General features: G+C 51.5%; 1 protein-coding gene across 1 annotated transcript in view; it reads left to right on the forward strand.

The window, feature by feature from the left end:
* The window catches only part of CDC42BPG (CDC42 binding protein kinase gamma), a 56,151-nt gene that overhangs the window by 21,777 nt on the left and 21,840 nt on the right, over positions 1-12,534 (forward strand). Inside the window, exons 5-16 of the mRNA XM_063316710.1 lie at positions 476-624; positions 1,920-2,013; positions 3,218-3,418; positions 4,233-4,481; positions 5,827-5,906; positions 6,987-7,108; positions 7,950-8,045; positions 8,694-8,815; positions 9,813-10,055; positions 11,286-11,396; positions 11,477-11,643; positions 11,830-11,914. Coding sequence (XP_063172780.1) covers positions 476-624; positions 1,920-2,013; positions 3,218-3,418; positions 4,233-4,481; positions 5,827-5,906; positions 6,987-7,108; positions 7,950-8,045; positions 8,694-8,815; positions 9,813-10,055; positions 11,286-11,396; positions 11,477-11,643; positions 11,830-11,914 — 1,719 coding nt within the window. The remainder of the gene's footprint in view (positions 1-475; positions 625-1,919; positions 2,014-3,217; positions 3,419-4,232; positions 4,482-5,826; positions 5,907-6,986; positions 7,109-7,949; positions 8,046-8,693; positions 8,816-9,812; positions 10,056-11,285; positions 11,397-11,476; positions 11,644-11,829; positions 11,915-12,534) is intronic.

Genomic DNA, 12,534 nt, shown 5'->3' on the forward strand with positions numbered 1-12,534 from the left:
TTCAGCCCTGAGAAAGGGGGTGTCGGCTTCTCTCGATCCCCTGCTCCCCAAAATGTGGTCTGTATTTTGATTCCTAGCACCTTTCCTCACAGTGGACTAGAAACAGGAAAAGGACACTAGCTTTGCATTTTAAATGTACCCTAAGGTAACCAAGTGAGAACAGGACTAGCAATGGCTGATCTTCCTACACTTTGGCCCCTGTGCGAACACTGTCCCATAATTCTGTTGGCTGTGCTGGCTGAGGATTCTGGGGGTGGTAGTCTCACCCTGTTGGAAGGGTGAGATTTTGGACAATCTAGGAACCTGCCATTATCCTCAATTCAGTGGGAAAGCTGTCTTGGGCCAGGCATGCTTTTGTGCTCAGCTAACCTTCCCCAACTTAGGGGAAGGAGCATTCTCAGCTGGCTGAGGCATTCTGGGAGTTGAAGTCCACACCTCTAAAAGGGATGCTAGAGTTTGGTTGTTCTTTTGTCAGTATCTGGTGATGGATTATTACGCGGGGGGAGACCTGCTCACCCTCCTGAGCAAGTTTGAGGACCGTTTGCCGGAAGACATGGCCTGCTTCTACCTGGCTGAGATGGTCCTGGCCATCAATTCTCTCCACCAGCTCCAGTACATTCACAGGTGCGTCTCTTCCTCCATCAGATGAGCCAGGAGGGCCCGTGGGGGCGGGTCAGAAAGTCACCAAGACAGTTGTGACTGCACAGCTGTACTATTTACATTCCTTGCAACCTCAGCCTCCTGCTCAAGAGTGGCAAAATCATACGGAAGGGATTCGCACAACCACTTTAACCCAGTCACGGAAAAACCTACAGTACTGGCTGTGTTCACACAATATATTAGGTGTGACTGGATTTGTGGTGGCTCAGCCCGGTGGGTCAACCCCCCCCCCCAGTTGGTATGTAGTGCCAACCCAGAAGACGGGTTAAATCGATAACCAGAGTACGAAGGTTGTATGAACCCTGTCATGAGCTGTGTTCCTACAATGCTCTTGAGAGTTAGAGACCCAGTGGTGGCATTGGCACAACATGCTAACCTCAGTCAATGATATTTTGGTGATCAAGAGTGTCGTATAAACCTGGATGCTTTGTCTAGATTATGATTAGGGTTTTGTGCAAACCAACCAAGGGGTTAGTTCAGTAACCAAGTTATGCGTGTAGTGTGAAGGAAGGCCTTGAAGACCGTCTAGCCCAGTGTTTCTCAAACTTGGCAACTCTAAGACTTGTGGACTTCAACTCCCAGAATTCCCTAGCCAGCAGTGCTGGCTGGGGAATTCTGGGAGTTGAAGTCCACACGTCTTAAACTTGCCAAATTTGAGGAACACTGATCTAGCCCAACCCTTGTGGATATAACTTGAAAGTTGATTGTCCCAACTTTCTTTGAACACCTCAGATAACGGAGGACCGTCCCTTTCCAGAAGCTGCTTCCGGATTGGTGGGACCTTGCCCTAAATGCCCCATTAAAAGTTGGCAGGCCAGGGTCCCTTCGCACCAACGATGTGGTCCTACACATTCTGCTCCCTCCCTCCTGGGGATTCGGAGCATCTTTTCACAGAGGGCGAAGCAAGGAATGACTTGCAGGCGGCAATTAACAGGGAGGTCCACAGGATGTGGGGAAGAATGTCACCGTGGTGGTGGTGTGACTGCTGTTGTGGTTTGGTTTCTACCCATCCTGCAGACCCCCGGGGGTTGCTCTGGGTTGGGTCGGTTGGGAAGGAGCTGAGGTGGTCTGCTGGAGGTGACCTGCTTAACCATGCTTGGTCCATAAAGGCCAACAAAGGTCTTTCCCCAAGCGCCCCCCCCCCCTGATTTGAGGGATGACCACATGGTCCTTCCCCAAGGGCCCCACTTTACTCCAGTCCCCCACGCCTATTTTGGTGACAGCCCACGACTTACCAAGGCTTGCCCTTCGCTCCACAGAGATATCAAACCAGACAATATTCTGATTGACACCAGCGGGCACATCCGCCTGGCAGACTTTGGTTCCTGCCTTCGCCTGTCTCCGGATGGCACGGTGAGCCTGGCGTGGAGTCGGAGGGCGATTGATGCCCTGCCCTGGTTGGGGAAGGCTGGCCCTGGGGGTGATGTTGTGCAAAGGGGGCCTAGGCAATGCGCTAGGCTCGGCTCAGAGACGATGGGGAGTTTGCCAGTGTATTGGGGGCACCAGCTGTGCTGTGAGCCACTTCGTTTCCTGAAGATGGTCTGTTTAGTTGTGCAGGGAATGCTTTGTGAATCCAAGACCGGGTATCGAGTTAAGCCAGGCTTAGAGTTAAGCCAGGTTTAGAGTTAAGCCAGGCTTAGAGTTAAACCAGGCTTAGAGTTAAGCTAGGCTTAGAGTTAAGCCAGGTTTAGAGTTAAGCCAGGCTTAGAGTTAAGCTGCTTCTAAAAACTAGCCAAAATCTCTATCTATCTGTAGGGGTCCGCAGGGAGGGATAGGGCGAGGGGGGCCAGGTCGAATGACAACACAATTTGGATGACACCATGACTTACATACTGTACATGGCATCAGATGTGACACAAATACATAATCTCAGCGTTTACATGATGAGCCGTCATTTGGGTGGTGGGGCCATTTGTCAGGGACCCGATTGTCAGTAACGCTGGGTCTGCAGACCTTTCTACGCTGAATGAGTCCGTTTCATTTTCTTCTTAATCTGTCTGGCACTTTTCCTACCTTTTTTAAAAAAAAAAACATGCACGTTCTAATCCTGTTTTTCTCTGTTTTCATTCTGCTTCTTCCTGGAAATAAAGTGGTGAAAAGACTTAAGATTTTATGCCATGAAAAACGGTCTTGGAGCTACTTTCGCTAAAGAAGCAAATTGGGGGCAGACCTGCAGCATACTGTGTATAGGTATAGCTAGGATTTCTAGTTTGGGGAGGGCCTTTGTTTTAAAAAAACCCTCTGATTTTCAGGAAATATGGTGTGCAAGAACTGAAGGTCCTAAAGGATCTTAGATCTAAAATCTAAAGGATCTAAAGCAGTGTTTCTCAAGCTCAGCCACCTTAAGACGGGTGGACTTCAACTCTGGGAATTCTGGGAATTGAAGTCCACACATCTTAAAGTTGCCAAGTTTGAAAAACACTGATCTAAAGGATCTTTAGATCTTAATCGAAAGGTTTTTTAGATCTTATTCTAAAGGATAAATTTGTTCACTTGAAAGATGGAGAAATCCAAACCGGGCTCTGTTTTTTTCCTCTTTCCCATCCCACCCACCCAGGTGGAGTCTTCGGTGGCCGTGGGCACCCCCGACTACATCTCCCCGGAGATTTTGCAGGCCATGGAGGACCGTCAAGGCAAATACGGCCCCGAATGTGACTGGTGGTCCCTCGGGGTCTGCATCTACGAGTTGCTTTTTGGAGAAACCCCTTTCTATGCTGAGTCCCTGGTGGAGACCTATGGCAAGATCATGAACCATGAGGTGAGACAGGGACCATGGATAAGAAAGGAACTGGGAGGCAGATGAACGTACCTTATCCAAGAGACTATGGATTTGCAAAAACTTTTATCTACTTGTTTGCAGGTGCTTATGCAGAAAAGCTTCCAAAACACGAGTTTGTAATTTGTTTCTGCATGCACACCATCTAGGAGACACGACACAAAAGGAAAATGGATAAGGAGGGAAGAAAAAAAGTTAAGCCATTAGGAGCAGGAAGAAGTGCAGGGTGAACCAGTGGCCCTACTTTCCATCTTTCTTGTGAAATCTTCAGATTTGGGAAACAGCGAGTCCACTGGGGATAGGACAGTTGGCAACCTGGACGACCACTCAGTACCTCTTCCATTTGTCTGGCTCAACCGCTGGATTTTGCACCCATTCAGTAGCTGATCGACCACTCTCTTTTGCCTTAGGTGGAAAGCTCAGGCATCTCCTTCCCTGAGTCAAACTGGCTGCCAGCCCTGGGTGTGAATGTTTGCATTTTCCCTTACCACGCAACTTGGCTTACTTTCACAAGTCACCTCTAATGATCACACTGCGTGTGTTTGTTTCCTAGTGGCCCAAAACTAGTCAGTGCCAGTCTCTTCATCTGTTGACTGCAGGGCAAATTCTAATGCAACCACAACTTTGTCATTCCATGCTTAAACCCTGTTTGGCCTCCATGATCCCAGTTGCCGCTGGGAACTTTGGTTTCTGGAGTCCCTGGCCGAGCGCAGCACCTACCGCTGGTACTGGCTGCCGAGGCTACTAGCCGAGATGCCTGGTGGCCCTTCATCCCCGCTTCTGCTCCCTCTTCTAGGACCATCTGCAGTTCCCGCCGGATACCACCGACATCTCGGAGGGTGCAAAGGACCTCATCCGGGAACTGCTGTGCCGCCGAGAGGTCCGTCTGGGCCAGAAGGGCATCGAGGACTTCAAGCGCCACCCTTTCTTCGAGGGCATCAACTGGGACGACATTTATAAAAGCCCTCCCCCCTTCATCCCCGAGGTGGCCAGTCCAGCTGACACTTCCAACTTCGATGTTGATGACGACACCCTTAAAGAATCGGTAATGGGGGGGGTCAGACCCACAAATGTGCCAACGCAAAGCAGCCCCCATGCCAGGCTGATGGAGGAAGCGTGAGGTTGGCAGGAATGCCCCAGCGGTGCCAAACAGCAACCCACCTCCCTGCGGGAGAGAGGGGGCCACCAAATTTGAGGGCTGGCGGGAATATCTTAAAGGAGATGTCGCGGCACCCTTGGGCCACTGCCAGATGGGATGCCAAGCACGGGCAAAGGCTTTGGGAAACTCATTTTCTCGACTCGAGACCAGCATTCCCATCCCAGCCCAGCCCATCCCCAGTTCTTCTGTTTCTTTTACTCTCACCCTCCACCCAGTTCTTTTTAAACTAAAAATGCCAGTAATCAGACCTGGGACACAGCGCAAACCAAGCTGGTTGTTTGCCTACTACGGCACTAAAATCCGCTTTGCAATTTTGCAGCGGTGTCCCCCCGCCCCCCGCCTGCCAAAGAGGCTTCCGTTTTTCTACTTTCTTCCCAGGCAGCTTGAGGATTTCTCTCCAATTTCTCTGGCTGAGAATAAAGAGTTGGGTGGGTGCATAGGGCCAAGGGGGTGACGGGTGGTGAGATTTTCCAGCCTCCCTGGCTGCACAATATCTCTGCGTTGAGAAAGACCTGTGGGATGCTCTCTTTTTTGGGGTCTTACAGAAAGCTGGGGGGCTCCAGAGAGATGGGGAGATGGTTGTGTAACTAAAAGAAGGGCATTCACACCAGCCCTAATGGAAAGGAAGGGAGCTGGGGGGCTGCAGACAATCGGAAAGGGGAGTGTGCTATAAAAAAATGAAGCATTCACCTGCACCCCTCGGTAGTGGCATCTGCAATGGGGGATATGACGAAACGCAGCTACGTGATGCAGCATGCAAATTGCATAAATTGAGGGGTGGCATCAGATGTCAGGACACAAATACATCCGTGCAGCCGTTGTGGGTGGTGTTTGGGCATCGTTCTGGCTGGCACCAGAGGCCGCTGACTCTTGGGCTGTTTTCAGGGATGAAGAGCAGGACCATCGCCCTTCACGCAGAAGAAGGGGACCGACTGAACAGTTTTAAAAAGTGCAGGACATTTCAGCTCTTACAGCAGTGTTTTTCAAAGTTGGGAATTTTAAGCTGTGTGGACTTCAACTCCCAGAATTCCCTAGCCAGCTATGCTAGCTGGGGAATTCTGGGAGTTGAAGTCTACACAGCTTAAAGATGCTAAGGTTGAGAAACACTGTCTTAGAGTCTCGCACATCCCCTTAAGCCTCCTCTGACCCCCGCTCCCTTGCAGGCCCAGGAGGGAGAAGGCGTTTGAAAAAAAAATGGCCCCTGATGTTCTCCTCCATTCCTGATTTTTAGGAGACGCTCCCGCCCATCTCTCACTCCACGTTCTCTGCCCACCACCTCCCCTTCGTTGGATTTACCTACACTTCTGGGATGTGAGTACAGCGTAACTTTTATTTCCACCTTTGCTCATGCGGGATTGCTCCTTTCTGATGCTCTTGGCGATGCGGAGCCTCCAGCTGCAGTGGGAGTCGGTCTCGGAACTGCGGTTAGCCGGCCAATAAGAAGCAGCAGCCATCTCATTTTTGCTTGGCTTCTTAGGTAGGCTGAGGATAGATGGCAGGTGGTTTGATCTCAGACCCTGAAGGCAATTTCTGATGCTTTCCATAACACTTATTTTTATACCCTAAGGCTGCCGTATTCATCTGGTGAAAGCCAACAACATTAAGAAAAACAGGGACCCTCATTTTATTCCTGTGCATGTATTAAAAAGATGCTCAAAGTGTTGGCAGGGTTTTTTATCCCCCCGATTGGGGATGCATGGTTCAAGGAGTATCTCTGAATTGCGAATATTGTGAATATTACAATACAGTAGTTGTGATTTCTTTTGCTGGAGTCTGTGAGTTCCAGATGGGTTCCCCCAAACTGATTCAGGGAAAATATTAGAGCTAAATTATTTTGCAGAGAGCCTTATCTGCAGCCAGGGTTGGACCCCATTGTTGTTGTTATTCAGCACTTCATACATTCCTTTTTGTATTGTGTTTGGTTCGCAAGGCTTGAGAAATAGGGAGTGGTCCAGGGGCGGAAGAAATTTAAGGCTGGCTGGGGAATTCTGGGAATTGAAGTCCATGCGTCTTCAAGTTGCCAAGGTTGAGAAACCCTGGGCTAGAATGATCACCATTTTGGGGAAATGAGTCGGGTGGGCTGAATGCTGCAAAAAGAAGGCATTAAAACCACCTGGAGACCCCATGCTCCCCTCCAGCCCCCAACTTTTGAAAAATTGGAGGCAACTCCCTTGCTCATAAGGGGCGTTTTTGGCTGCCATGATCAGCATGTGGGTGCTGGATCAGGGTGCCAGTGGATCCCCACCAGAGATCACGGATCTCCCATCCCTGTACATCATCCTGCTTTCTCAGAAAGGAAATCTTGGTTTCTTCTGCCCTTTGGTGCAGATTTACTCCCACTGCTTGCAAGCAGCAAAAGTCGCTGAGCTCCGTGTCCCACTGTCCCAACAGTCACTTCCCCGAGAGACCCCCGGTGTCTCCCACCCCCACCCCCAGCTCCAGCATCAGCCGCCTTGAGAAAAGGATCCGCCAGCTGGAACGGGAGAAGCTGGAGATGAGCCGAAAACTGCAAGGTATATAACTCTGCAGGTGGAACAAGGATTCATAGAATCAGCGGGTGGGAAGGGACTTCAGAGGTCCTTTAGTCCAACCCCTCGATCGAGGCTTCCCAGCTCTCTTGGTGGCTTCCCTCGGAGCCAACTGACTCCAGAGTATAATGGGGGATCAAGGGACAGGAAAATAAGAAACCGCAGCACAGACAGAGTGCCGAGTCAGGTGGGTCACCCCACCCACATCAAGAGTATTTCAGCTCCATCTTCATTAATTTATCCAACCCGCTGGATCAGGTGAGCTCAAGATGCGGAAGCTGCATTTGCACAACACGTTAAGCTTCATTTGTTTGCCTCACTCAATGGGTTGGGCCACCCCACCCCACCCCACGCCGCTGGCTTCGCTTATGCTCCAGTGTTCTCTGCCAGCCCAGAAAATAGATTAAGCTGGTAGAGCTGTCGTATCTGGACTGCTGCTATCCCAATATCCACAGGAGGGCAGCAAAGAGTTTGTCTTCTGTATTGTTTATTTTTTATTATATTTTTATTATTACGTTTTGTTTGTGCCATCTGCTGCTTCCCTAGATCACGGTTTCTCAACCTCAGCAACTTTAAGATGGGTGGACTTCAACTCCCAGAATTCCCCAGCCAGCCTTGCTGGCTGGGGAATTCTGGGAGTTGAAGTCCACCCATCTTAAAGTCCACCCATCTTAAAGCTGCCAAGTTTGAAGAACACCGCACTAAACCATGTGAATCCAGCCAACTGGAGCTGATTTGATCAAACACGGCTAACAAATCTTGGCTTCGCCCAACATGGAAAGCCTGTTGAGGCGTCTCTTACCATCTCCTCACACCCCCCGCACAGATTCTTTGGTGAAATCCCCTTCTAAGGTCTCAGCCAAGGATGCGGAGATCCGAAGTCTCCAGAACGAGGTCGCGACTTTGAAGAGACAGTTGACAGGTACGGTAAAATACTATTTTGAGGGAAGAGTGAGCCTCTTTCTGAATCATTTTACAGCAGAGAACAACAAATGGCAGCCCTTGGCCAACCTTATCTAAGCGGAGAAGGAAGGTTTAGTTCATAGTTGGATGGGGGACCACCAGGAGATCCCAGGCTGGAGAACTAAAAAAAAAATCATCCCAGGAGAAGGCAACTCCAGGGAGAAGGCTTAAATCTGGAATGTTAAGGCCTAAGTTAGCCTTCACCGGAAGATGCTCTCCAGAAATTAGACAGGGTCAGAGCAGAGGAATAGGTAAGGCCAGAACAAAACCTAAATTTGGGACTGCCAGTGAGTGAAGTTTTATTCTTTCTTAAGTTAGGGCAGGGGAAAGCTGTGGAAGTGTTTTGAATTTAATGTAGTTTTTTTCCACGTAGCCCAGAGGTCTGTGGGAACAGGAAGTTGTTCTTAGCAGGGAGGTGTCCTCCTAAAGCTGGGGAATTCTGGGAGTTGAAGTCCACACCTCTTAAAGTGGCCCAGTTTGAGAAACACTGCTCTAAAAGATGCGTTTTAAATACTTTGCATGCTTGGTGAGGGTTGGCTATTGAAAAGAAGACATTAACACATCAAATATTTGAGCTCATGCCCCCTCTCTCTCTCCTGCTTGGCAGAGAATCAGCTAGAGAGTGACCAGATGCAGAAGCAATACCACAATTGGGTGGCATCAGGGCAAGTGAAGGCCTTGGAGGAGCGCGTGGCATTTCTGGAGCAGGAGAAAAATGATGCTCTTCAGGTACATGAAGCCATCCTGGTCCCCCGCAGGAGATGTTGCCTTGACTCAGTAGGCTTAACTCGATGGCTGGATTAACCCCTGTTTCTGGGATCATCCACTACATTCCATCTCTGTTAACTAGACAGACTGGACTCTCGCAAAAGAACTAAAGTTCTAATTTCTAATTGGATTCTAATTTCTAATTAGAATCTAGTTTCCAATGAGAATCTAATTTCTGGCCAAGGGAAGCTTTTTCTCTGCTTAGACCGAAGACAGACCCTCATAAGAACTGTACCCCGTCCGAGTGACCGCTGTCTTGTGTGTGGAACGGCCGATGCGTGCGTCAGCCCGTCCTTCGTGGCTGCTACCTCTTTCTGACCTGTCCAGTTGCCTGTATATTTCAGATGCTCTCCGCTTCCACCACCCAAAACGCCGGGCTTTGAGCTGCAGCCGTCTTCATTTTATTTGCCCGATGCAGCCTAAATTAAAGTGCAGGCTGTTCCGATAAGCAGGGCCGGGCCACTGAGTTTTCAATGAGCGCCGCGAAATGTCTGGACAGGATTTGGAAACTGACCATTGGTTCCTATCAGCTTTTGAATTTGATAAGGGGTGAAGCGCTAAGAACGGAAGGGAGGGGGGGCGCCCCAATCTCTGCTTCCCGCAAGAAATCCCTTTGATTTCATTTTGCTTTACTTCAAGTTACTGCGGGCTCACCATGTAAGCACAGGGGATAGCATGCCACAGTTTCTCGTGCTTCCAAGGAAGGGCAAGGTGTCCTGGCAGGTATTTGGGACTCCCGATCCTGCCATTCCTGGCCCTGTGCTGTGCCTGTGGGGCTGGAGAAGTTGGTCCAAAGTTTTGGACCATCTTTTGGTCCAAAAAAGTTGGTCGAAAAAGTTTTGGTTCCCAAAGCCGGCACCTGGTTGCCACGCGTTTCACCGCTAGACAGCCCGGCTGAAGCCCGCTCTACGGCGGAGTGCGCAGGTCCAGCGCTGATGGCGACTTCTTCTCGGGACAGGATCTGGCCGAGGTCCAAGAGCAGCTACAAGCTCAGTCCTGGGAGCTGCAAGAAGAACAGGAGCGCCACAGGGAGACGGCAGAGGAGCTGCAGAGTGCCGAAGCCAAGTGCGGGGAGCTGCAGGCCCAGCTGCTGCGGCACTCCCGCCAGCTGCGGGAACGGCTGGAGGAGACGGAAGCCGCCGCTCGCCGGGTGGAGGGGCTGCGGAAGGAGCTGGCCCGTACTCAGGGCGGACGCAAGGAGGTACCTTCGCTCCCCCTCCCTCCTCCCTGGGGGGCCTTCCCAAGGGTCCGGAGCATCAGCTCTGAACGTCGAGAGCTCTGCAGATGGTTAACGCCCTGGAAGAGCGGCAGGCACCACAGGCAGTGTCTGAGGACGTGTTTCTTAACTCTGGCAGGTAGCGTTACAGATAAGGGCCAAGGGTGTTAATGGTGTGATGTGGGTACGTAGTTGAGGCGGAGAACATACGGACGTGGCAGCACGATCCCCCAAAGTTTTAATGTCGATGAAAAAAGGCAAAGAAATTCCCCTTTGGAAAACCCACCCCAAAGAAAAAAATCTATTTTGGTCCATTTAGTATTGTCACCACAGGCCTTGGACAGTGGATTTCTTGCCAAGTCCATTCATTGCAAGGAGTAAGTACAGGTAGTCCTCGCTTAACAACCGTTCATTTAGTGATGGTCCAGACTTACAACAGTGCTGAAAATACTGACTTACGACCACTTCTCACACTTACAACCGTTGCAGCATCCCCAGGGTCACATGATCACAATTTGGGCGCTTGGCAACCAGTTTGCATTTATGACCGTCGCAGTATCCCGTGGTCATGCGATCTCCATTTTCAACCTTCCCGGCTGGCTTCTGGCAAGCAAAATCAATGGGGAACCACATGATTCACTTAACACCCTCAGTGATTTGCTTGATGACCACTGCAAAAAAGGTCATGAAATTGGGTCTGATTCACTTAATGACCGCTTCACTGAGCAACCAAAATTCCAGTCTCAGTTGAGGTTGTTAAGTGAGGACTCCCTCTAAAGAAAGATGGAAGAAGGTCTTCTAAACCAGTATTTCTCAAAGTTGGCAACTTTAAGATGGGTGGACTTCAAGTGCCACTCCTGCCCTTTGGAGCAGGCATTCCCACCCACCTTCTTTGGGTTGGAAGGACCAGCTCTTCCCGGTGCTGGCTGGGGAAGAGGGGAGCTGTAGTCCAGTCTGTCTGATGCAGCCCCGGGTGGGGGACGGCTGCCCTTCAGGACTGCAAACTTTTGCGCATCACTAAGGCAGGCGGGCATCCCAGGTGGCGTCCCCCAGCTCAGGTGGGTCCGCTCAAGGACGCCTCCAGGAGCATCCCAGGCTGCCTTCCACGGTCCCCGACATGCCAGGAAGCTGGTGGGTGCAGGAGAAGGTAGGATAGTCCCCCGCAGCCGTCTTCAAGTGGGGAAAGGCCCAGACAACGCTCTCCTCTCCCTGCAGCTGGAGCTCCGGATCGAGGGCCTGGTGGGCGAAGTGTCCAAGCAGCGGAAGGGAAGGGAGAGGGCAGAGCAGCAGCTGTGGAAGACGAAGCAGGACCTGGAGGAGCTCCGGGTGCGTGCGGGCTTCGGGTGGGGGGAGCTGGCCTTCCAGCGTCAGCCGCTTCGGCCACTTGATCTGGGCCTCTCTTGCAGGCGAAGCAGGGCACGGCCCTCTTCCACCGGTCCAGCTCCAGGAGACATGCAGAGCCCTCCGGCCCTCAGAAGGGGGAGCTGCAGGCGAAGGACGGCGGGCGGCTCGAGGCGCTGACCCAGGAGGTGGCCCAGCTGCGGGAGGAGCTGGACAAAGCCAGGAGGCAGCGGTGAGCGAGAGGCTCTGCCAGGCTGGCGGGAGAAAATGGGAGGCCCCTGCAGCGGGCAGCGAGCCGGGCAGAGCCCGCTCGAAGCCGGATTCCCGGACTGTTGCAAAGAAGGATTTGGGGACCGGCTCCGAAGGGCTTGCCAAAGCTTGGGAGGGTGGAGACCGTGAATGTTCTTTTCCTGCCCAGATGCGAAAGTGCGGAGCCCAAGACAGGGGGCCAAGCGGCCACTGGCGAGAACCGCAGCGCCACACAGTCCGGAGACCAGGCGGAGGTGCGTGGAATCCAAAGGAGGTTTACGGGTTCCCGCGTGACTCTCCCCCACTTTGGGGTTGGGTTCTGTGCCTGCAAGTCGACATCGCCTCTTAGCAACCACATAGAGAGATTTTCTCCAGGGGATCTGCCCCCCAACCGTCAGGTTCCTCCAACACAGCAGGATCACCCACCTAGATCAGGGTTTCTCAACCCTGGCCACTTTAAGACCTGCGGACTTCAACATGCTGGCTGGGGAATTCTGGGAGCTGAAGTCTGCATGTCTTAAAGTGGCCAAGTTTGAGAAACCCTGATAGTCATCCTGTTCATCTCTCTCTTCCTCCCTCCTTCCTTCTCCCTCCAGTTCTTCCTCTTTTCTCCTTCCCACCTTCCTCTGTATCTCTCCTTCCTCCCTTCCTCCCTTCCCTCCCTCCCTTCTGCTGTTTCTCAAAACCAGATACAGGTTGTCCCTGCTTAACAACATTCATTTAGCAATGGTTCAGACTTACAACAGTGCTGGAAAACCCGATTTGCAACCTTGCACTTAAACTGTCACCCTGTCCCCGTGATCACAATTTGGGCACTTGGCAACCGGTTTACATTTATGTCCATTGCAGCATCCCGCGGTCATGTGATCACCAC

Source organism: Candoia aspera, chromosome 17 (assembly GCF_035149785.1).
Source record: "Candoia aspera isolate rCanAsp1 chromosome 17, rCanAsp1.hap2, whole genome shotgun sequence".
Lineage (NCBI taxonomy): Eukaryota > Metazoa > Chordata > Lepidosauria > Squamata > Boidae > Candoia > Candoia aspera.